Here is a 25,148-nt window from a genome sequence, read left to right on the forward strand (position 1 = left end):
GCTTCCCCGGTGGCTCAGTGGTAAAGAATCCATCTGCCTGCCCATGCAGGAGATGTAAGTAAGATGCGGGTTCAGTCCCTGGGTCGGGAAGACCCCCAGGAGGAGGAAATAACAGTCCCCTCCAGCATTCTTGCCTGGAGGATCCTGTGGACGGAGGAGCCTGGCGGGCTGCATCCTTGGGGTCACAGAATCAGACACGACTAAAGTGACTTAGCACGCACGCATGCTAATAAAATCACATGCCCCTGGTTTATATGTTAGGGTTCTGCTTCAGATTCTGTTTATGGACTGTGTTCCCACCTGAAGCAGTGTGTTGCACTGTGTCTTTAACTCTTTTCCTCGGAGTCCGAGGGGCTCTGGGCTGCTGTCTGTGCTCCGTGCTGGAGCAGGAGGAGTGTGAGCCGGTGGTCGGGGGCCAGACCCCTCCCCTGACGTGCACGGCGGAGACCCCCTCTCCCCATGCTCCCACACCCTGTAGCGTGATGGTGCTGTGGGCATCCCTGCTTGGTGGGGAGTCAGCTGCCCCCTGCAGGCTCACCTCGCAGCAGGCAGAGCAGAAGCAGGCGCTTCCCGGGGCGCACCGGCTCCGAGTGATGCGGCTGACACAGGACGTAGCCCGGGTCCTTTCTCCGCCGCCCTCCTGGGCCCACAGCCGCCCCAGAGGTGCTGGCCTTTGCTCCTTCAAGTTCCACCCAAGTGAGGTGGTCAGCGCGGCTCATAGCACAGCTTCTCGAGAGCCTGTGTGGCTGAGGCCTGCGCTTCACGATGCTTCTTGCTGTTTAGTTCATCGTGTTAAACAGGCTTCCCTGGTGGCTCAGCTGGTAAAGAACCCACCTGCCAGTGCAGAAGATGCAAGAGCTAAGGGTTCAATCCCTGGGTCGGGAGGATCCGCTGGAGGAGGAAATAGCAACCCACTCTAGTATTCTTGCCTGGAGAGTCCCATGGACCGAGGAGTTAAGCACTCAAAACAAGATTGGCAAGAAGGCTCCACCTTGAAGTGACAGAAGAGCCTTGTGGTGCCCCCAGGGGATTCCTGAGGGTTCCAGGGGCCACCCGCTCCTTCCGGAAGCCTGAGGTGTGGGGCCAGTGGAGCAGGAACGCCTACGCAGTCTTATGTTTGTGCTCCGTGCACAGGACTCTTTTCAGGGTGTCTTTAGTCCTCCCCGTCTCGCCCACGTAATGTCAGCTGGTGAGGAATGCTTTATCGAGCCAGGCGTGTATTTGTTTTACGCAGAATAATATTTAAATATTTGAAGATAGGTTTAAAATATCAATCACAGGTTCTTCTAAAAACAACAACAACAAACAAAAGCAATGCACAAGCCTCCTTGGGGATGAAGAGTTCGCTGAGGAAAAGAACGTGAATATCGTGTCCTCAGCCCCGCAGATTCTCAGGAAGGCAGAAGAGATTCTCTGGCAGAAAGAATCCCGTTTAAGATGTGTGCATTGCTTGCCTCTGTGTGCATGAACTATTCATTAGTCCCTGTTGGTACGCATCCGCCTGCCTGGATTTTGTTTGCTGTTAACGTTGTAGGCACGTTCGGGAGGCCAGGCGGAGGTGGTCTGCTTCAGTTGCGGCTGGACAGGCATGGCTGGAGTATTTCAGGGACGTGTCGCTCACAGGAGCCTGTGCTGTGGGGGGCAGCTGCTAGCAGTTCCTTATGTCACTGACGCTCGACGGCAGGGTATCGAGTCAGAGGGTGGCTCAGTCCCGCTTCTCTTCACGCAACCGAAACACAGAGGCGGGGGTGGCTCCAGGCCGCACACAGCCTCACGCTGTGCTTTCTTGCCTCGCAGCCTGTGACATGAACGTGCACAAGCAGTGTGTGATCAACGTGCCCAGCCTCTGTGGGATGGACCACACGGAGAAGAGGGGCCGCATCTACCTGAAGGCCGAGGTCACGGATGAGAAGCTGCACGTCACAGGTGAGGCACCTCCCCGGCGGTGCGGCCGGGCCACCAGCAGGCCTGCAGACCAGGGGAGGCCGGCCCCGAGGCCGGGCTGGACGCAGCTCACGCACACCCGCCTCCCGGATTCGCAGGCACTCGGCGTCCAGCGAGTCACGAGCGCTGTGTGGAGAAGGGCTCTGAGGGCACGGCTGCCCCCCTGGGGATGGATGGGCTGCCCGAAGCCGTGGCACGAGGTGCTCTGGTGAAGGTGCAGCCTGGGTGGGGGCAGGTGCGGGGTGGCCCAGGTGTTCCGGGCCGTCGGGCCGTGATGATAACAGCAGCGCTTTGGGGCATTTACACGCCTCTGCTGTGCGTGGGGTGCTGAGAAATGCATGCAGGCTAATTTACTACATTTCACAACTGCCCGATCACTAGCGTCGTTTTCCAGAAGAGGAAACCGAGGCCCCAGGAGACAGGGTCCTGCAGAGTCACAGCGTGAGTGGGGATCCCAGGCCCTGTGCTTCCAGCCATTGCCCTCCCGCAGCGGTTACCCACGAGGGCCCGGCCGCGGTGGCTCCACGTCCGCGTCCCTGGCCAGGCGCCCCCCTCAGGCCGTGTCTGGGTGGGCGCTGTCGAAGCACAGCTTCTCCTCTGGGCTCCTGCGAAATCCACGCTCGGCCGAGGGGCCTCAGGGTGACCGGACGTGTCTGCCGAGATGCCCACTGAGCTGAGTTAGGGTGGAAGCCCCAGACGGCAGCCACTTTCGCTCCTTGTTCTGGGCCCACCGTGTCCCACCTGATGGACACGCCCTCCTCCTGGACAGGGACATCCACTCTCATGAGATGAGACTTGTGGGACTCATGGGACTCTCCTGGGACCGTGTTCCCACTTGTATTTGGGAATTCTAGGCTATCACAGAAGCGGAAGAGCCGACTGACTCTTACCGTAAATAACAGATCTTATAGAAAGATAAAAGGCTCGGAGGGTCTGTTGAAGGAAGAGCTGGGTGGGGGAGGCTGTCCCAGAGAGAGCTCACTTTGGGGAACTTGCTCACGCTTTTTTCTTTGAAAACTAATGAAGTTTTCTACCCCGTGCTGTCCTGTCAGATAAGAATTCAGGGAAAATCAGAGGGTCTCAAGGTGTTGCAAGGGGAGGGTCCCTCGCTTTGCCACCGGGTGACCTCATGAAATGAACCCCATGCAGCTGATGACCAGCACGGGGTTGTGTGTCAAGTCCCCACGGCAGACATGGGCTCCCTGTGACTCTGTGTCTCAGAGAAGTTGCTCTATTTGCTCAGAACCTCCCCACCTGCATCCTTGCACACGGGGCTGCGATGCTCACCTGCGTTCCCTCTGGTTGGACTGATGCTTCGGGGTTTGGGGGAATCCACTCTGACTGATGGCCGGGCCCCTGGGCCCAGAGCAGGCGGACCCTGGGGGCTGGTGCACGAGCCGGTCCACACCGTCGCAGCCCCTCACTGACCTCTCTCTCTTTTCTACTAAGGTTCCTCCATTGTCAAAGTCACGTAGCGGGCAGGGAGCATAGAGCTTCAGAGAAAATCACATAAAACAGAGGCTCACCGAGTGGTAAGGGATGGAGAGGCGTAAGGGAGAGCGCCTGTCCTTTGCCCTGAAAGCCCCGTGGTGCCCCCCGCCCCGCAGGTGAGCAGGCAGACCTCAGCCGGGAGAGTCCCGGCCCCGCCTCAGGCAGGACCACCTGGCCATGGGTCGATCCCAGTCCCGGTGCTTCTAACACAGACCCCAGGCAGGGTGCGCTAGACTGGCCGCGTCATTCCCAGGCTGCTGCCCGAGGGGCCTGGCTCCGCCGAGCCTCAGGAGTGGCACCGGGGCCCCGCTGGGGTGGCTCAAGTACCCGGTGCGGGAGAAAGCCCCAGCTCACAGGGACGACAAGGCAAGCCTCCTGGGGCTCAGGGGCTGATCACGCCGTCGCCGCCTGCAGTTGAACTTGACTGTGGAATTGTCTCGGGGGAGACACCCGCACTGGGTCAGAGACTACTCACACATGAAAGCCAGCCAGTGGTGCCTCCGGCTGTAGTCTGGGCCCGTCGCTGGAGGCCTGGTCCGCTTGTTTGTGCAGAGAATTGCTCCGCTCTAGGACCGTGAACTCAGGGGCTCCTTAATACTAACAGCAACAGCAGCTCAGTGACCAAGCACATCCCCCCAGAGGGGCACCTTTGAAGCACTTCACCGGTGTGACTTGTTTAAACCTGTGCAGAAATTTATTATCCTTATAGAGGATGAAACCGAGGCACGAAGAAATTAACTTCCCCGAAGTCACACAGATCGTCAGTTTAATGGAAGCCTGTTTAATGGATAGAAGTAGAGATATTTTAATGACGGTACCAGGAAGGATTGGAATCTCGTCTTAGCTAAGGCTGCTGTAATAATACCATGGACTGGATTTCTTGTGGTTCTGGACGACAGGAAATACAAAATCAAGGTGTCTATTGACCGTTTCTGGACAGAACCGTCTTCCTGGCATGGAGCGGCTGCCTCCTGGCTGTGTCTTAGGGAACAGGGGAGAGAGAGGAGGTTGAGAGTAGGCAGCGGGCAGCAGAGGAGGGCACCGTGCTATGGAGGCTTCGGGGCACTGTTCCCACCCTGAGGGCTCCTCACGACCTCTTCACCCCAAGGCCCCGTCCGGGCACCATCCCCAGGGGGCTAGGGCCTCAGCGTACAACCCTGGGGCACAAACATTCCATCCACAGCAGATCTGATTTAAAAACACAGTAGTTATTTGTGTGCAGGAAATTCAGTCCTAAATATAGAATGCCAAACTAAGGGAAATAACTAATTAGTAATCATTTCTTTAAAATTTGTAGAGTAATTTTAGATGTTCAGAATCAGAATTAGCCTGGCTTCAAGGAGAACGGAAGTATAAATAATAAATAGTGACTAGCGGCACTTGGAGAAGGCAATGGCACCCCACTCCAGTGCTCCTGCCTGGAAAACCCCATGGATGGAGGAGCCTGGTGGGCTGCGGTCCATGGGGCCACGAAGAGTCGGACATGACTGAGTGAGTTCCCTTTCACTTTCCGCTTTCATGCACTGGAGAAGGAAACGGCCCACCCACTCCAGCGTTCTTTCCTGGAGAATCCCAGGGACGGGGGAGCCTGGTGGGCTGCAGTCCATGGGGTCGGGAACAATCGGACATGACTGAAGCGACTTAGCAGCAGCAGCAGCGGCGGCGGCACTTGCGGTACCAAAAACAAGTCCCAAAAGCCAGTAGCACAGGGTTCCCTACGTCCGTCACCCAGCAGCTCCCAAGCCATAGCTCGAGTATGAAAGCAGTCACATTTTTAATAGTACCTGATAAATTTGTGAGCCACAGGTTAGTCAATGGAAATGTTTTAAAGTCAGATATCGTGTATTAACACATATGTATATGAAATCTGGAAAAATGGTACTGAGGAACCTACTCGTAAGGTAGGAATAGACGCAGACACAGAGGCGAGGCTTGTGGGTGCAGCGGGGGAAGAAGAGGGTGGGGTGAAGGGAGCGAGCAGCCCTGAAGCATAGACACGCCGTGTGTGAGACAGGCCGCCAGCGGGGAGCTGCTGGACATGCGGAGCTCGGCGCGGTGCCCTGGGCGGCGCCGGGTAGGGGCGGGAGGCGGGCGGAAGGAACTCAGGAGGCGGCGGTGGACGTGCCCTGACAACGCGCTCATGTGGTTGCACAGCGGAGACCGACCCGCCCGCCAGCAAGAAAACCAGAGCCGAGAAGAGATCCGACCTCCCGTGCAGGACAGGAGGAGCCCAGACGGGCGCTTCAGGGGCGCCCCCGCCCCTCGCGTCGCCGGCGCGGACCCCTCCCCACGCGGCAGACCCGGCCCCAGGGTCGCGGCAGGCGGTTTCGGCCGCACAGCTGCCGTCCTGCGTCCTGCCTGGGCCCCTGCTGTCCGCAGGCCTGGACCTTCCCCCGTGCTGAGCCTTACAGCCCCGCTTCGCGGACAGCCGCAGCACGCAGCCACCGAGCGCCGAGCTCAGAGGGGCAGGAAGCTGCGGGGACCAGGCGGGGAGTGGCAGCGCTGGAGCTTGAGCCCAGGTCTGACTCCGGAACCCAGAGGCGGAGGCCCTCCCACGTCTCTCATCAGTTCAAGTCTCTTTGGGATAAACAGCAAACCCGTAAATATTTGCTCAACCCACATCAGCACCCCGCAGGTTCTCCGAGGTGACGGAAGGTCTAAACGTGGGACTGACATCCAGGGGAGAAATGGGTACCGCGTGGAGCAATTCACGGAGGAGCCACGTCCACATGTAACTAAGTGCTCAGTTTCAGGGGTGCTGGGCAGTCGCTGTTGAGAGGTGCTGGAGAGACTACGGGGAGGGGGAGGGAGAGACCCCTGGAGGAGGCTGAAGGACGGGGGTGTTTGAGAGGCCAGAGGGAAGGGCACAGGGGCAAGTGGGGGGAGGTGAAGGGATTAGCCCGCCTTGGCTTTTCCAGGGGTCGCGCGCGGATGTGAGAGCTGGACCAGCAAGAAGGCTGAGCCCCGAAGAATTGATGCTTTTGAACTGTGGTGTTGGAGAAGACTCTTGAGAGTCCCTTGGACTGCAAGGAGATCCAACCAGCCCATCCTAAGGGAAGTCAACCCTGAACATTCGTTGGAAGGACTGATGCTGAAGCTGAAGCTCCAGTTCTTCGGCCACCTGATGTGAAGAGCTGACTCACTGGAAAAGACCCTGATGCTGGGAAAGATTGAAGGCAGGAGGGGAAGGGGACGACAGAGGATGAGATGGTTGGATGGCATTGTCGACTCAATGGACATGAGTTTGAGCAAGCTTTGGGAGATGGTGAAGGACAGGGAAGCCTGGTATGCTGCAGTCCATGGGGTCTGTCCTCAGTGAGAACACAGACATCAACGACAACCCATGACGAGCCAAGCTTCCGGTGCACATACGAGTGGCCTCCTGGGCCGTGCTCTTAAACCGTAGGCACGCGTGTCAGTCGTTAGAGTAGCTCCGTCTCCATTTGACCTGTGCAGACTCACCCAGTTTGAAAATAATTCCCAAAGTAAAATAGAAACTCCCAAGAGACTACTGGGATGGAAATTGCCCTTTGGAAATCAGAGATCAGGGTCCTTTAGAGATTGGTGCAGTATTTATGGGAAGGGCGTCAGCTTCCTGGTGTATTTTTACTTCTTGCCTTTGGGCGATGGTGCGATGTTATCTGAACAGTGTCTTTTTTTTTATTTTAATATGTGATTTTAATAGGTTTCCTACATTCCTGTGTGCTTTTTATTTGGTTTGGAGGAGTGGTAAAGAAAAAAAAAATATCCCTCATGGGGACGAATTTTCAATTTAATGTTGTAAATAAATGGAAAAAACATCGTAGGCTTTACAGCTGTTTCAGGAACACATCTCCCCGAATAGACTGTCCTGCAGAAGAGTCTGATTTTCTCAAGATACTTTGTTTGTTAGTTCCGCGTGGAGATGGAGGTTCTAATCGTGCTCCAGGGGAGGGGGAGAGCTTCCTGCAGGTGTGAGGATGTGAGGCTTCTGGCGGCTGCGAGGTTGCATCCTCTGAGAACCTTCTAGAACTGTGTGGGGACCTGCCATCAGGTTGTTGATTTAAGTAATCACGTTCTATATATGCCATGTGTCCTCCCAACGTTCAGTAGCGCAGCTGGGGCAGCTGGGGCAGTGACGTCAGCTCTGCATAGCAATCACTCTGATCGACCGTTAGCCATTCATGAGCCGTGCGTCAGGCTCTCTGCCAGGCCCCCGGGGTGCTGAGATGGGGGGGGGGGCATCTAGACAAGGAAGAGAATGACAGGGACGTCCCTGTAAGCACAGAGGCCCTTGGGGCGGTCCCTCGCCCGCTCCCAGGAAGCTGCAGGTGGCTTCCCAGAGGCCCCGGAAGGACCGGTGGAAAAGGCCGCCACGTGAAGATGTGGGCCGTGATCGGCTGGGGGTGTGCAGGGCTCGACCCCGGCCCGGGTGTCAGGGAGTCCAGCATGCTCGGCCTTGAGGGGAATTCCTTTCTGTCTTCATGGGCTTAGGGCCATAGTCGCTACCGTTTAGTGTGCGTGGTTCTCAGGCATCACAGAGCAAGAGCTCCAAGTTAAATGCTTCTTCCTCAAACAGGAACATTTACGGCGCAGGTGGCTCTTTTTTTCACAAGGACAGAACATCAGTCTCCTCCCCTGAACTCCAGGGGTGACCCCAAGGTTCACGGTGACCCTTGACTTTTTGTGGATGCCGGGACGGCGTGCGGGCGGGCGGCCCACCTGTCGCCTGGAGGCTCTGTGCAGGAGCTTTCCACAGCGGCCGGAAGGCCTGTGGGGTGGGACTGCCCGCCTGGGGCTGCCAACGGGGAGGAGCTACACCAGCCGCTCGCTGAAAGGAAAAGGCATCAACTGGAGGTCATTTCTCTTAAAGAAAAGCTTGGGATTAAATGCAGCTCGGGGGCACAGGAGGGGACAGGGCCCATGTGGCTGGTCCTGGTTTGGGCTGGGAGGGCAGGCTCGGGCAGCTGCTGCTTCGGGTGTGTCCAGATTGACCATCGTCAGTGAGCTGTTAATACGTTTGATCACCCAGTTACCGTGTTTGCATCAGATCCCCCCACTTCTCAGTAACTTTCAACATTTGCGATTAATAAGGCATCTAGGTGTTGTGTCTGATGACCAGCAGCCTTTCACCGATGGTTTTAGCATCGAGGATGAACTTAATCAGTTTTCATGTTGGTGGAGAGGATGCTGAAGGGTTCTTGAGTGAGTCTCAGTCTTGGAAGAACCCACCTTGGCTGGGCCAGTGCTTGACGTCCAGGCGCCCCTCTGCGCAGGCAGACGGGATCAATCTCGAGGCTGAAAGCATCTAGGGCCCGCGTGTCCCGGAAGGTGCTCGCATGTTGCCCGGCTCAGACGCATGTGCTTCCAGGCGGCGGCCGGTGTCTTCTCAGTGGGTTCCTTTCCTCTGTGTTCTCCCCCGACTGGACATTCCCGCGTCCCGGGTGCCCCATGCCCGTGTGACCCCGCCAGCAGCTGGTAGCTCCCCTCCCCAGGCGTATCCCTTCCGCCCCCTCCACCCCTGACACCCAAAGCTCTCCCTGAGGAGAAGAGCTGTGTGCCCTCCCCCAGGGGCAGGCTGGCTCCACCCACGCAGCTCCGTTGGCTGTTAGTGGGCTGTTCCAGGTGCCCGCGCAGGGGATTCTAGAGACGTGGGTGCAGTCCCTGGACCGGGAAGGTCCGCTGGAGGAGGAAATGGCAACCCACTCGTTTTCTTTTCTGGGAAACCCCACGGACAGAGGGGCCTGGCGGGCTCTGCAGGGTCAGAGAATGTTCCAGGACTGAGCGCACACAGGTGCGGGCGGTTCAGCCCGCTCCATCAGGAGCATCTCTCACACTCGGCGCGGTTGCCCCTGTGGAGCCCCTCCGAGCGATTCATGCTTCGCCTAAGGTGGGCTGCTTTCTCCTCATGCCCTCGAACCCATCTGCCACGTGGCTGTGCGTTTGGTGATGCTTGCGTGCTCATCTCCCCCCGCCAGACCATCAGCCTCTGAGGTGAGAGAGGGCATCTTGTCTCCTGTCCCCAGTGCCTTGAATTTGTGCCTGAGATGTGTTGAGTGAGTGACGATGGTGACGGAAGGGCCCAGTGGGCACAGCATTGAGGAAAGCGACCCGGCTCTTCTCTGGCTGTGCCGGCTCTCCGCTGCGGTGCACAGGCTTCTGTGGCTGCGGCCTTAGCTGCCCTGCAGCCCGAGAGAGCTTAGCTCCCCAGCCACAGTCCCTGCATTGGAAGACGGCTTCTTTACCCCGAACCAGCGGGGAAGCCCCAGAGAGGACTCAGGGTTGCACTGTGCTCCCGCATCCGAAATCTAAGCGAGTCTTACCGTCCTAGCCTTCCGTCTGAATCACATGGAAGGGATCCTGTTTTAGCCTATTTCATATAGCCATGTGACTTCTGGGATCCTTCAGAGAAACACACGTCCACCAAGAAGAGGTCAGTCTTCTCCAAGAGACGCGTCATTGCTTACAGCCTGACCGTGGTCCTAGTCCTGACCTCCCACAGTGGCAGAGCTAACCGTCCAGTGTCCACCGGCTGCCGGGTGCTTCCTGTGGACGGTCCCTCCTGCAGGCCTCCCTGGGCAGGGCCTCAGACCCGGCTGTCCACGCTGAGCACTCTGGGTGCTTGTGGGCAGCATCGCAGCCAGGCTGGGGCAAGGGTCGCCTGTGTCGTTTCCTTAAGGCACCGTTTGCCTCTGTCGTAAGCAGCCTGGCCTCCAAGCTCAGAGTGACGTGGCTTCTCTCTCCTGCTGAGACGACCCCCAGTCCTCTTACAGGATTCTTTGTCGGCGCCTCAGCCCTCCTTCCGCTTCGACTCCAGTGACCCCTGCCACAAAGAAGCATTTTTAAAGGTGGGGCTTGAATGCCTGCATCCCCAGGAAGAGGAGACAGATCCCTGCATCCCCAGGAAGAGGAGACAGATCCCTGCATCCCCAGGAAGAGGAGACAGATCCCTGCATCCCCAGGAAGAGGAGACAGATCCCTGCATCCCCAGGAAGAGGAGACAGATCATTTGTGCAGCCTCTCTCAGGACCACCCCTGTAGCGTACAGGGACATTGACACTGACTGAGCCGGCCATTCTTGTGCGGGATTTTAACTGCTTCTAATTACAGGATTAGCATTTAAGCACAAGATTAATTGCCATGAAATTATTGCGAGCAACTTGATCATCTTCTAGGAAGTGAATGCCTTAGCCAAGGGAGGAGTCTCTTAGAGGCTTGAAAATGGTGTCGTTTTAATCACTTCCACTGAAACGTTCTTTTAACTGTTTGATGGGCAGAGATGTTACGAGGATCAGGATGGGAGAGGAATGTCCCTTCTGGTTCTGCACCAGAAGGTTGGGAAACTTCAATACCCTGTGCTGAGGAGTCATTTGGCTCCCCTCTGGAAATGTCCCCAAATGTGGAGACTTCTCCTCTCTTGGTTCAGTGAATCTTCATGAGTGGGTGGTGGGAGTGCTCCACCAAGAAGCTCGAAGAGGCAGATCCTGTCTTTGGCCCAATATTAGCCTATTCTGAAGAGCCCACGTTTCCCCACGTGTTCCGACGGACTCTGCAGGCAGCGGTGTGCGTGTGCTCCAGGCATCGGCATCGAAATGGGGCTGAGAAGCCTGAGTGTGTGCAGCTCAACTTCCAGGCACCTTCCTCCGCTGGGAAGAACGCAGATTGCCTGAGAAGGCTGCGATTTGGCTCCTGGGGTTGTCCTAAAACATCCCTGTAGAATAGCGCGGGGCAGGGCCACCTGCGGGAAGCTCGCTCCCAGAGCGCCCAGGGACCCGCCTTCCCAAGAAGAACAGAGCCTGTGGCTGCCACCCACCCTCCGGGGCAATTAGCGCAGGGTTTATGGTTAATTAAAGACAGTCAGGGTCCCTTTTAAAATCAAAGCAGGCATTCTTTCCCCAGAATAATGAAGCGAGAGCAGATGCAAGGCAAGCTTCCTATAGAAGTTTCCGAGGTGGGTTGCTGAACGTGGGGAAAGTCATGGAGAGGAAGTGTGGCTTCACCAGCTTAGACCCGCTGGGCCGGGATGTCATGGAAGGAAACGCAGGCTTTGCTGAACAGCCGGGGTGGGGTGGGGGTGGGGGGTTGGGGGTCTCTTGTTCTGGAAAACTCGCTCACTGGCAGCTCTTCCCCTTGGGGAAGTCTCTCTGCAGCTGGGTGTCCATGGGCTGGGACTAGGGCTGCAGGACACGGGCATCGTTTTGGCTGTCCCCTCGGATCTCATGGGCAGCCTGGGCGACCACACACAGGGGAGCCCAGAAGCCCAGAGGGAGCGTGTGCCAGTGGGTTCCCGTCAGCCTGTGCAGCCTCGCGACCTCCTACTCACACGCTGCCTCCCCGCCCGACCCCAGACGCCCCCTCAGCCCCCGCCCGGAGAGACGGGGACCCTTGGTGATGCTTGGAACCTCAAGCTCCTGAAGGATTCCAGTTTGTTTTTGAAAAAAAAAAAATTTCCTCGGCATACATCAAATGAGTAACACTCCATTAAGGAAGGATACAGGAACTTATGTTTCTAGGATCATAAAGGTGATCTGATGCAAAGAGCTGACTCACTGGTAAAGACCCTGATGCTGGGAAAGATTGAGGGCTGGAGGTGAAGGGGACGACACAGAGTGGGATGGTTGGATGGCGTCACTGACTCAACGGACATGAGTTCGAGCAAGCTCAAGGAGATGGTGAAGGACTGGGAAGCCTGGGGTGCTGCAGTCCACGGGGTCGCAAAGCACTGGCCCCGACTTAGCGGCTGAACGACAGTGAGAACAGCCCCAGCCGAGTCTGAGCAGCAGATGCCTTCAAGGGGGTGATGCTGAGCAAACAGAGTGACAGGTAGCACCACGCTTCACCAGCCAGGGTCGTGCAGAAGGGTGGTCGGGGGTGGGATGGGGGTGAGAACAGGGTCTTGGGCTTTGAGGCCTTTTCCTTTGATCTTGTTGCCTGTGTGTGAAATCACTGAAGAGCAGAGACGATGTCTAGGCTTCAATATGAAACCTGTTCATGACTCACAAGTCCCTTTGGAACAAATGAACGTATTCCCAGCCTGGCTGGTCTCCAGGGACAGTCAAGGATAAAGAAAATGTTTGGACTCAGCCATGTTTGTCCAACCCTGCCACCTGGCACGTTGATCACCCCTTTTATTCAGCAGCCATGGAGCAGTGTGGAGAAGGCGGTGGCACCCACTCCAGTCCTCTTGGCTGGAGAACCCCAGGGACGGGGGAGCCTGGTGGGCTGCAGTCCATGGGGTCGCGAAGAGTCGGACACAACTGAGCGACTTCACTTTCACTTTTCTCTTTCATGCATTGGAGAAGGAAATGGCAGCCCACTCCAGTGTTCTTGCCTGGAGAATCCCAGGGACCGGGGAGCCTGGTGGGCTGCCGTCTCTGGGGTCGCACAGAGTCGGACACTACTGGAGCGACTGAGCAGCAGCAGCAGCACAGAGCAGCGCTCCGGGCCGTGTGTCCGCGGTCCTGATGGAGAGGAGACCCTGTGACGCTGGTACCCTCTGAGTTGGCCCCCTTAGGATAGGAGACCCTGTGATGCTGGTACCCTCTTGAGTCGGCCCCCTTAGGATAGGAGACCCTGTGATGCTGGTACCCTCTTGAGTCGGCCCCCTTAGGATGCAGGACGAGTCTCCCAGGAAGCACGGAGACCTGTGCTTGGGGCTGAGACCCGGACGAAGCCCCCTCACCCGCACTGTGGGCTGCTTGGCAGCACGGTCTGCAGGCCGAGTGGCTCTCCAGGTCCTGGCGGCTCTGCCCCTCTCACTCCCGCAGCTTTGCTTTCATGGAGAGTTCCAGCTGCAAGAGCGAACAGCTGGAGACATGCTAACAATGGCTCCGTGTCTTAGCTTCTCTCCGAGAAACACCAAGCTACCTGGCTTCCCTCCAGCCGGGGAAAGAAAAACGAGGCACATTTTCCCTGCGAGTCAGCCCATCAGGCTCCCCCCACGGTCAGGAAAAGGACGTGTCCCCTGCTTGGTGCGTAAACCTGGCGACTTCCCTCGGGCAGCAGTTGCCCTCGCCTGGCCCTCCCCGAGCCCTTAGACCTCAGATGCCCACCTCCTAGAGCCCCGTGAGGGGGCAGACCCTTCCCGCCTGCGTCTCTGGACTGAGGGCGCTGGCTCTCTGGCCTCCCGCCCGCTTAACCTCCGCGTGCCTCACTGCTGTGCGGAGGAGGTGGTGGTGGAGGCGCCACGGCTCAGTGGTGTGTGAAGAGCTTGGCTATTTTGCCGGATTAAAAGTTTTCCATCCAAGATCCTTGGCCCCTAGTCTTGCCTTTTTTTCGGAATTAATTTAGCCTCAAGTAGGCTCGATGCATGTGGTCGCCTTGGGAAGTTCCAAAGTGTTGACAGATGGGCTAAGTTAGAGAATGATCCCAAAGGTAGTGAGAGCATCCGGGGTTGTTTTTTTAACTGTGGTGGAGGCGACCAGAGGCTCTGCCGGGTGAAAAGCTCGTAGCCCTGACCTGGGGAGTCTAGCTAATGTTTATCTTCGGCTTTGTATTCTCAGATTAAAGACCGTGGTGGTAGCACAGATGGAAGGGCCTCGGGGAGACGGCTCGTTGCTAAGGCCTTTGTCTCCTAAGGCTCTTGTGTTCCAGAGGCAAATACTGGTCCGAGCTCCCCAGTAGCACCTGAGGGACACGTCCCTGAGAGCATCATTTTGAGACCATTTCTGGGAACCAGGAGTGTGTGGGAGCATCATCAATCCCTCCGGTGATGGGACCACCCTGTGGACAGCAAGGCCCTCTCCTTCTGGCAGGACCATCGCTGGCCAAGCAGGTGTCACGGGTGATGTTCAGCATCGAATTCCTGATGGGGGAGCCCTGCAAAGGCCTCCTGAACATGGGGCTCCCCCGGATGAGCCAGCAAGAGCAAATCCTGCTCAGAGCCTTGGGTAAAGTGACGGAGAGGAGGCTGGTTTCGCTGGGCCTGGTCTCTCGCGGGTTCGGCTGCTTCAGGGTGAAGAGAGAGACAGGAGCAATAAATGCCCCCATCTCTGCCGCACTGGTGTGGGTGCTTATGGTTCTATTAGCAGCTGCCTGGGAGCCAGGCCCGACTTAATTTAATTTAATCTCCTCGGTTATTTTCAGCTCAGCTCAGTCTATTTTCAGCCCAGATGGAGGGGAAGTCATCAGATGGAGGGGGTGGCTGGGGAAGGGGCGAGGGGCTGCCTTCCATGCCCCACAACCCAGTGGCTCAGGCTTGACCCCTCCTTTCGAGGAGGCGGGTCCCCGATCAGGTTCTGGTCCTCATCGAGTTCCTCTCTGAGCCATCACCTTGTTGTTCTGAGTAACCGTGAACACTGAGAATAAGGGACGGAAATTTACCCGGTGACCAGGGAAAGGGCAGCTGAAGAGGAATCGCCCTCAGTGCCCCCGAACGCCCAAGGCTGTGTCACAACGTGCTGGAAGTCTCCAGCAGTTTACGTGCAGGCTGGGGCTCCTCTGGCAGCCCAGTGGTTACCACTCTGGGCTCCCAATGCAGAGGGCACGGGTTCAATCCCTGGTCAGGGAACTAGATGCCACATGGCAAAAAAAAAAAAAAAATACAGGCTTGTTGCAAGGATTAGCAGAGTCGAATATGACAGGAGAAAAGGCCAAAGGCCTCTGATCAACAGAGCAGAAGCCACGTGACTGAATGGAGAAAGATGGCTCATTTCAGAATGTGGTTCGGAGAGTTGTCTAAACATTTGGAAGAAAAAAATTAGGAAAACTCACACTGTACACCAAAATAAATTTCCGATGGATTTAAAAGTTAAATATATTTTTTAAAAAAAGAAAAAGACAGGATAATTGAAGAAAACTTAAGTGAAATTTGGCTTATCTCAGGAAAGCCAAGGATTTTCTGAATGTGAAAGAAACGGAGGGAGTCAAAAAGGAAATGCCTGGCAGACGCAGCGTGAAGCCTGGAGCTCTGTGTTGCTGGGAGCTTGGGGAGTGAGAGCGAAAGGGAGTTTGCAGCACACGGGACAGAGGGCCTTCGTCACTCCTTCACGTCTGAAGCGCTCCTGTGACCTGGTAGGAAAATGCTTTACCACCCTATAGGGAGCTTGGACAAGGACGAAATCAAAGGAAAAGAAGCACTAACATAGCAGGGGCAAGATAGTCAAGCCTCAAAAATGACCAAGGAAGCCACAGTTCCAAGGTTATTTTTAAGTTTTATCCCCACACCCTTCATAGAGCTTTGATATGACTTCTCGGGGAGTAATTTGGCAGTGCACATCAGAGTCGTGAACGGTTTTACCCCCTCCGGTCCACTGCTAATAATAACGTGTATCCTGAGGGAAAACAGAATTTCAGATGGATGTTGACGCGGGAAGATGATCCGTTGCCACGTGATTTACACAAAGGGGAAGAATTTTAATCTACGTAGATGGCCTGAAACAGGGAATTGATAAAATAGATTATGAGATAGCTAGAAAATGGGATGCCAGCCCTCTAACATGTTTTCAAAACATACCTTGTTGTGTCCTAAAGGCAAGTTCCTAAACTGCGCTCTTTGGGAATTCCCTGGCGGTCCCCCGGTGAGGACTCCATGCTTTCACTGCCGAAGGCCCAGGTTCAGTCCCTGGTCAGGGAACTAAGATCCTATAAGGCGTGTGGTATGGCCAAAAAAAAAATTAAAACCCAAAACAAAACAAACAAAAAACCCCTCTGTTCCTAGACACAAACTCTGTAAAAATAAATATTCCGGTGTAGATAAATGCAGAGCAAAGTGCCTGGCGGTAATAGCAGCTCTCTTACAGCAGAAGCTTAGGTGGTTTTCCTTTTCTTCTTAATACCTTTATGTTTTTAGTTTTTGAATGATGAGTATATCCATTCCTCTCATAATAAGAAAAAGAAGTCTTTCTTAAGAGCTTCTTCTTGTTTATACAGAATCGTGTGGGCTCCCATAACCTGAAAAATATTATTGCTCCAACAACCAGATTCCATTTCCTCTTGCAACTTTAAGGTCATAAAACTTTAATAGAAATTGTTATTTTCCACTCACTGGAAGAGGAAAAGTAGTGAAATATTTATGATTCTTGTCCAAGGACCAAAAGTTGCTTTTTCTCACCTCAGACCAAACTCTTGTAAGTTCTCTTTCATTCGTTTACAGGATTTTGGTGGTAGAGTTGCTGACTCAAGTTTTTTTCTGGTCTGGGGATGGCACTGGATTTCCTGGGACAGAAATTACATTCTTATCATCAGAGCATGGGCCTCGCCGGTGAGACAGAGGGCTAACTGCATCGGCCCTGGCTCTGGAGAGGGGCGGGGAGGGCTGAGCGGGTGGGCGTTCCCGTTGCCTTTTTCCCTCACCTTCGTCTTTGGCCGTAAAGAAGCAAACATGGCGAAATGTATGGGCAGCATACTCTTAGCACACACGTGTGACCAAGTGGCTTCAGTCGTGTCCAGCCCTTGCGACCCCACTGTAGCCCACCAGGGTCCTCTGTCCACAGGATTCTGAGGCAAGAGCACTGCAGTGGGTTGCCATTTCCTCCTCCAAGAGATCTTTCCAACCCAGAGATCAACCCCGGTCTCCTGCGGCGCCTGCACTGCAGGCGGGTTCTTCTACCACTGAGCCACAGGACGTGGAGGAGATCAAATCCAGAATGCTGGAGGTGTCGACACAGACGGTGTCAGCAGACAGCACGTGCAATCGGATCAGATGGAGCAGAGAGACAGCATCAGGGGCCCAGGCTGTTCTGAGTCCTGGTCCATCGTTACTGAGTCAAAAACCGCTCCTTGTGGCCAATGCCACCTTGCATTTTATTTCCCGAAATCCAGAGAAGTTCTGTACGGGACTTCCCTTCTCCAAGCGAGAGGGGTCCTTTCCGGCTTGTTTCCCCTGAAAGCTGGGGCCGTGTCATGTCCTTTAAACCTCTGTGGGCCCAGTGACCCTTCCTTCCGAGCAGTTAACATTTTCTAAAACATACCGCCTGCTTTGGACCCGACTGTATTCTCCACTGAGAAGGCCTGTGAGGCTTCTCCTTGTCCGAGAGTCCCTCCGAATGGACGCTTTATGAACTGCAGCCGGAGACGCGTTGTTCACCAGCTCTCCAGTCAGCTGTAGTTTCTCAGCCCAGAGAATCGCTGGGTCTCTCGCGGGTCTGGACCAGGTGCAGAGAGACGCCCCACCAGGTGGGGCCTGGAGCTGCCCCTAGACTTGAAGCTCCAGTGGGCCGGGCGAGCGGGGAGGGGAGATTGGAGATGACGGGTCTGGCGCCAAGGTCCAGGCTGCAGCCCGGGAGGGCTGGGGAAGGGGCAGGTCCCTGCTGGCCAAGGACGGGGCAGGGTGAACCCAGACAGGTGGAGGGCGTGGAGGCTCGGGGGTCAGGACGCAGCTCCCGAGCTTGTGTCACGAGCCGCGGTCGGCCGCAGGGGTTCAGAGTCATCAGCGTCAGAGCGGGGGCTCCCCGGTGGGGGCTGAGCGTCGGGGCCCAGGCAAGTACCGAGCACACTGTGCTGGGTGCGGTTAATTGTTTGACACGCTCAGTGACCAGCCTGTCGGGGCCAGGCCGCGTCCTTGGATGCGTGTGGGACCGAGCATGGAGCGTCCCCAGAACTGAGACAGAACGTTTCAGTAGCAGAGCACACAGCCCATTGCCCTCGTTTCTAGGTTGGGCGCCTCCAAGATATGATGCCACTCAAGCCTCAGAAATTCTCTCTGTTCTAAAGCCACAGTGATGTGACTTAGCATCTCCTGGGCCACCTGCTGGTGACCAGACCTGTGAGCCCCCGCCCTCGGCTCCCTGCCGCCTCTAGCTCCATTGCGCCTTCCAGCAGATCGAGCCTGGCCCCTTGGGGTGCCCACACGCCCATGGAGAACTGGGGGCCCAGCGGGCAACCCTCCCCTCAGAGGCCTCCCGTCTAGGAGCTGCCCTGGCCGGTCCTCACTGCCCGTCGCAGGGGCTGCCCTAGACCCCTGCCCACCCACAGGTAGACCCTGGTCCTGAAGGGCGTGGAGAAAGGAGGGTCCCTCCGTCCTTGAGGGCGGGGCGCTGAAGGCACACAGCCTGGGGCCCGCAGGCACCCAAAGGTTGTCATAGAAACCGCAGACCTGTGCTCCAGGAGCTCGTGGCTTAAAGAGGAGGAGGACTCTGCCCAGAGCACCCTCAGGGGCCGTGTCGCCCGGCAGTGTGGACACCTGTGGGCGCTGGGAGGGGACCCAGGTGCTTTGCCCTCTGTGCCTGGGCCTGGTGCCAGTCGAGGCGTCCCGGGCCCTGCCTACCAGGTGACCTTCTGAGCCACCCGCCGGCCTGGGGCCTGGCTGGTTCTGACGCTTCCCGGGCCCGAACTCGCCCGTCCACCCCTCCTGCGACCCCCGCGCTGGCCAGGGCTCGTCTCTCTGGTGGCTGGAGAGGCTTGACTCAGAACCAGCCCCCCTCGGCGCCATGCCCACTGCTAGACAGCTTGGCTGCCCCCACAGCGTCTCGTGCCAGGGACGCTGGGTGAACCCTCCTGTTGCGGAAGCAGCCTGCGTCCCCCACCGGCTGCATTGCGGCAGTCCTGGCTCCTGGAGCAGAACCCCCTCCCCTAGGACGCGGCTCCGCCTCCCGCGGCTCCTCCTCCCGTGGCGTCCTCAGAGGAGCTAAAGGGGCGGCGGGGACAGGCCTTGGGGACATGGCGTCCTCCCGGCCCACACGGGGAGCCCCATTTGGGGCGGTGAGGGCCGAGCCCCAGGAGCTCTGAGAGTCATCTTGTTTGGCCCAAGGGTCTTGGCCTACGTGGTGAAGGGACGAATCTGGAGGAGGGCGGACGTTCCCGGTTAATACCAGGTGGACTCTCAGTCCCATCACAGGCGTCCTGATGAGAGAGGTGTGGTGGGGGGCTCTGACACACAGGAGAGGCGGCCTGGGGCCTGAGCAGAGGCTGGAGAGACGTGGCCGCCAGCCCGGTGAGGCTGCGAGATGCAGGGCAGGTTCTTCCCTGGAGCCTCTGGCCAGAACCTGGTCCTGCCAGCACTTTGAGGTTTTCTTTTTTCACTTTTAGTTTTATTTTTTTTAACACCAAAACTGTTCTGTATTGGGGTTTGGCCGATCAACAATATGACAGCTTCCGATGCACAGTCAGGGACTCAGCCATCCAACTCCCCTCCCACCCAGGCTGGCAGACGGCATGGAGCAGAGTCCCCTCTGCTGTATAGCAGGTTTTCCAGCACCTTGATTTTATCCCGGTAATTCTGACATTGGCCTCCAGACCTGTGGGAATAAATCTCTGTTATTTTAAGCCACCGAGTTTGTAGTCACGTGTCCCAGCAGCCACGGGAAGCTGATCCTGCTGGACCCACAGGACAAGGACACCTGCGTCCTGATGGTGGGAGCAGGGGAAGCTGGAGGTCATCCCTGCCCTCCTCCAAGGCAGGACGTTCTTCCCCGCACCCCACTCACTGTGGGCGGGGGCGGGGTTGGAGGAGCCTGCCCCGCCACCGGACCGCAACCTCTCATGGACCAGAGCTCCACTCTCACCCCATTCACTGTGTTTCTCCAGCATGAGGCTGGTGGATGCTTATTGGGCTGGAAAAAAAAAAATGAAAATACAGCCCGCCCACCAGGCTCTCATGGTGCACATGAGGGATATTTCAAGGGTTATTGGCATGGGCGGGGCGGGGGGGGGGCACTGAACACGATTTGGATGCGCGTCATCCTGCTTTGTTGAATGTCATTCACCCTCATTCCAGGATTTGTTTTTGTGATCTTAAAAACATCTCTGCCTTTGAGCAGTTACCCAGCTCGCGGCACACCCACGGCAGCTGCCTCTCCTCCCTATGTTTTCCCGGTGCCGTTTGTCCTAGAATTAGCGTCGCACACAAAGCTTCACTCCTGCGTGTGCGTGGGCACAGCGCCTGTGGCCTCCTGGGCCAGGAGCAACGGATGCTCTCGGGCCCGAGTCTTGGTGACGTGTCATCTCATGGGGTCCGGGCACCAGCCTGTCGCTTCGTAAGCTGATATCAGCCGGTCCCTGAGGCCCTGCCGTAGAGATTACTTGGCAACCAGAACACCCCAACCACTGAATGATTTTAGAATCGCACCCCTGAGAAAGAAGGCTGAGCACTGAATAACTGATGCTTGTGAACTGTGGTGTGGAGAAGACTCTTGAGAGTCCCTTGGACTGCAAGGAGATCCAAACAGTCCATCCTAAAGGAGGTCAGTCCTGGGTGTTCATTGGAAGAACTGATGTTGAAGCTGAAACTCCAATACTCTGGCCACCTGATGTGAAGAGCTGGCTCATTGGAAAAGACCCTGATGCTGGGAAAGATTGGGGGCAGGAGGAGAAGGGGACGGCAGGATGAGATGGTTGGACGGCATCACCGACTCGATGGACATGGGTTTGGGTGGACTCTGGGGGTTGGTTATGGACAGGGAGGCCTGGCGTGCTGCGGTTCATGGGGTCGTAAAGAGTCAGACACGACTGAGGACTGGACTGAACTGGCCACTGCACTCACACCTCTCAGGTGGAGTGAGCCCTTGGGCCCCTCCTGTTCTCCACGGGAGCGCTTCGTTTTTAAGCCCGAATTTGTCGTCTCTTGTGATGCTCGGGGTGCTTTTTAGGCGAGCAGACCTCCTGTAGACCTGGGTCACGCTTCCCGGGCGGTCAGGGCCCCTGGAGCCTGTCTCAGTGAAGACCGAGCTCGGGCGGCGGACGAGGCTGGGACTCCCGTCCAGGGTGCGCGCGAGCTCACGTCCTGCCGTCTGTTCTCTGCCGCCTCCAAGCCGCCGACAGCAGAGGGCGCTGTGTCTGCGTGCCTCGTCTCCTGCTCCGGCCCTCCGTGCCGCGGGAGCCGCGGCCCTGCTGGCTGATCTGCAGGAAGCGCCCGCGGCTCGTGAGCTGCAGCTCCCAGCACTCGGGGTGACAGGACGGAGGTCTGTCTGGGAAGCGGGTCACGGGGCGGCCGGGCCGCGCGCCTGCTTCTGTCCTGTGCGCTCTCGGCTGCGCGGGGTTAGGTGCTGTCTTGTGGGAGAGTGGCTGGAGGGGCCGGTGGAGCATGAGGGACACACGGCCGGCTGCTCTGTGGCCGTCACTCTGGGCCGGCCCGCCGCCCCTCGGACACTGAGCAGGTCACTAGAGCGTGGCCACACGGGCACCTTCCCGTGCCACGGCTTCTGGGCAAGGGCGGTGCCAGCCCTTGGCGGGTCTGCAGGCGCCCACGCAGCGCTCGTCTCTGCCCTCTGCCCTCGGGGCCCCACCTGAACACCCGGTGTCTTTAGCGCCTTTCACCTGTGCCCCCCCCACCGCCCACCGCCCACCGCCCACACTGGCACCGCCTTCTGAAATTCTTCTAAATTTCTCCTTTGACAGGCACACTAACCGTCTGTTGATGGGCGGGAGAGTGGATCTTGCCAGCTTCCCCACAGTACCACCTGGAAGCCCTCTCCCTCCGCCCAGTTGTGACTCGGTTGGTGAAGCCAAGGCTGCCGTCCAGGGGCCTCGCTGTGAGAGCTGCTGGGCTGAGTCTGGCCCCAGGGAGATGTGTCCCTGTGGCGTCCAGCTGACTGGGGGCCCCAGAGCTTTTAGCTGCGCTGAGCGGGAGAGTGAGGAAGGCCCCCGGGCATGGTGGACGTGGCCGTGGTCCCTTCTTGTCAGACCGACGGGTGATTGACAGGTGCCGGCGTCGGCCCTCCCGCACAGGCGCCTCCATCGGCTGCTCCGCGGAGCTGCCCCTCTGCGGGCGACGCAGCCTTGTCTCCACTTTAGTTTCCATTTGCTTCTCCATCTCGAGTGGGCACTGGGGCCACCCAGGGTCTTGGGAAAGGCTTCTGAGTCTTCCCCCTGGGTCAGCCCCCCTCCCATGCGGTCCTCATGCACAGCGGGTTAGAAGCCACCAGCCTCTACAGAGGAAAGAGACGACTTCTTGTAGGGTTCCAGTGCCGCCATGTGTGGGCCAGCCTGCTGGCTGCTCAGGCGGGAGGCCGACCAGCTCTCCCGGCTGGGGGTGGTGGTGGGGAGGGTGTTAGGATGCAGGTTCTGCTTCCTCAGGTTTGGGCGGCAACCCCGGTGTCACAGATGCTGCTGGGCCAGGCCAGTGCTGAGTCTCCAGGCTTGACCGCTGGGTCCCCCAGGCCCACTGCCCGCGGTGGGCAGTGGCAGCGGGCAGCTTCTCCCGTGGCGAGGGTCAGAGCCTCCTCCCCCGCTTCAGCACCGTCGTGCCGTCTCTCGATTGGCCGGGTCCGATGCGGGTCGCTCCACAGTGTGGGCAGTTCTCCTTTTGCAACCTGGGATCTTTCTTCTTCTCTCTTTGCAGTACGAGACGCGAAAAACCTAATCCCTATGGATCCGAATGGGCTTTCAGATCCCTATGTGAAGCTGAAGCTTATTCCTGACCCCAAGAACGAGAGCAAACAAAAAACCAAAACCATCCGCTCCACGTTGAACCCCCAGTGGAATGAGACCTTCACGTTGTGAGTTGAACCCCTCTTCCTGATGTATTTCCTCCTTCACATTATGAGCAGGAATGAGCTGGGCTTATTATAAACGTCTTTAAACATCCATTCATCCCTAAGCTCTTCTCCCACGGCTGCTGGCGACGTAGCTGCGGTCACCCTTGGTTGATGGATAGAAACTCAGTTTACCAAGACTTATACGTAATACCCCAAGTTACCATCAGTAACTCCTGTACAAAAAATTCTCTCACATTTCAGATGTAAGAGCAAGCCCTCCTGGTTGACTTCGGTTTTTTGGGGGGTGGTTAGAGGAGGCTGTAGATAAGAGTTTGAACAGTAGTTTTTAAAACAAGGAAGAAGTGAGTAGCCATCGAAGCCGATGTTGCCACTGAAATGAGAAGGTTGTCTTTCCATCTAAGCAGGGAAGACTTTCTGGGGAAGGCGACATTTAATGTGGGCCTGAAAGGAGTGGAAAGATTTTGGAGACAGAGATGGGAGGGGGGAGAGAAGGGAGGAAAGGCTGGGGAGTGGAGGCCTGAGTAAGTCAGGAGCAAGAAGGCTGTGAGCACAGCTGAGCACAAGCAAGGGGCCCTCTCTGCGAATGAGGACACAGGAAGCACTTGTCTGCCACACCCAGACGTAGCTGTCTAGGGTAGAGACCAGAGGCTGTCCGGCCTGCTCTGGGAGGGGCTGGACCGTAAATGGTTTAGGCCTTATGGGTCATCCAGTCTCTGTTGCAGGTACTGTTCTGGATTCTGACCTGCCATAGCCAAATGTGTCCAGACAAACAGCCATGACTGTTTCAATAAAACTTTATTTACACACACAAGCAGCGGGCCTGACTTGCTCATGGCTCATGGCTTGCTAACCTCTTGTCGAGAGCTTTGGTTACCGAGGGGCTGGCACTTTGTTGATGATGGAAAGCCACAGGAAGAGAACCGAATATGCTGTTTCCTTAATCTCAGATTCAGACCTCGAGCCTGTGGTATCACCCCTTAAACCACAGTCAAGATAACCCCTGCGTACGTGTTCTTTGACAGCAAATTAAAACCTTCTGATAAAGACCGGCGGCTGTCCGTGGAGATCTGGGACTGGGATCGAACTACACGGAACGACTTCATGGGGTCCCTTTCCTTTGGGGTCTCGGAGCTGATGAAGATGCCGGCCAGCGGATGGTGAGGAAGGCTGAGTGTGTCTGTGTGAGCCAAAAGTTAATTGTCTCAAAACATTAGCGCTCTCAGAGATTCAGAAGACGAGCGGGCTTAAGTCCAGAGGGACCATTGTGTGTGAAGTTTCCTGGGTCCTGGCTCCCCAGTGAACGCATTTCAGAACCAGCTGGACTGGAGCCTGGGGGTGGGGATGGTGTTGAACCCGGTCTTGCCGGCACGGTCTCACCCTCCTCTGCCCCGTGTCTCTGAAGGTACAAGTTGCTGAACCAAGAGGAGGGTGAGTACTATAACGTGCCGATCCCTGAAGGCGACGAGGAAGGCAACGTGGAGCTCAGGCAGAAATTCGAGGTGAGACCAGCAGCGTGAGTGAACCATCTTTCTGTTCAGAAAGTCTCACTTCAGGAAGGGCCAGATTGTTGTGGTCACTGGGCTGGAAGGCAAAAGTCATTTGAATGTTAATCTTTGTCCTTATCTAAAGGCATAGATGTCGCGTCATCGCTTTGCTTTGCAGGCTGTTGACACTCTGGCTGTTATCCTTAGAGCCCGGAGACTGGGAACAGCCCTGCAGAGAGGGGCTGGTTCCTGCGCAGGGAGCCGGTCTGGCGTCAGCGGGGAGATGGGCAGGCCCGAGGCTTCTCCAGGCGGCAGCGTCCTTGGGTGTGACTGGCGGGCCAGCATCTTCCTTTTCTCTGCACATCTCTAGGAAGGGAGCTCCTTCTCCACACCCCGGTGCGTGCCGCCCTGGTGGTGTCCTCTGAGAGAGGTGTCCTCCCTCTCTTCCCTCCTCCCCTGTTCACCCCGCTTCTCTCTCCTCACCTGACGTCTCAGCTCTTAATGCAGTTTCTGCTCCAAGCACCTGCCTCACGCTCCATTTCTTGCCATTTCTCCAGTCACCTGTGTGTTGGTTGTTCGAAGGACCCATGTAGCTGATTGTCTCAGCACCAGGCTCACAGGGGCTTCCTTGGGGGCTCAGACGGTAAAGAATCCGCCTGCAGTGCAGGAGACAGGGGTCGATCCCTGGGTCAGGAAGATCCCCTGGAGGAGGGCATGGCAGCCCACTGCAGTATTCTTGGACTTCCCTGGTGGCTCAGACAGTAAAAAATACACCTGCAGTGCAGGAGACTCGGGTGTGATCCCTGGGTCAGGAAGATCCCCTGGAGGAGGGCATGGCAGCCCATTCCAGTATTCTTGCCTGGAGAATCCCGTGGAC

At 57.0% G+C, this 25,148-nt stretch overlaps 1 protein-coding gene across 3 annotated transcripts in view; it reads left to right on the forward strand.

Annotated features, from left to right (window-relative positions):
• The window catches only part of PRKCA (protein kinase C alpha), a 283,875-nt gene that overhangs the window by 204,529 nt on the left and 54,198 nt on the right, over positions 1–25,148 (forward strand). For all 3 annotated transcript variants that reach the window (XM_069542356.1, XM_069542357.1, XM_069542358.1), the window contains exons 5-8: positions 1,798–1,926; positions 22,631–22,787; positions 23,810–23,944; positions 24,190–24,286. In XM_069542356.1, the coding sequence (XP_069398457.1) occupies positions 1,798–1,926; positions 22,631–22,787; positions 23,810–23,944; positions 24,190–24,286 (518 nt within the window). The remainder of the gene's footprint in view (positions 1–1,797; positions 1,927–22,630; positions 22,788–23,809; positions 23,945–24,189; positions 24,287–25,148) is intronic.

This window comes from Ovis canadensis, chromosome 11 (genome assembly GCF_042477335.2).
Source record: "Ovis canadensis isolate MfBH-ARS-UI-01 breed Bighorn chromosome 11, ARS-UI_OviCan_v2, whole genome shotgun sequence".
Classification (NCBI taxonomy): domain Eukaryota; kingdom Metazoa; phylum Chordata; class Mammalia; order Artiodactyla; family Bovidae; genus Ovis; species Ovis canadensis.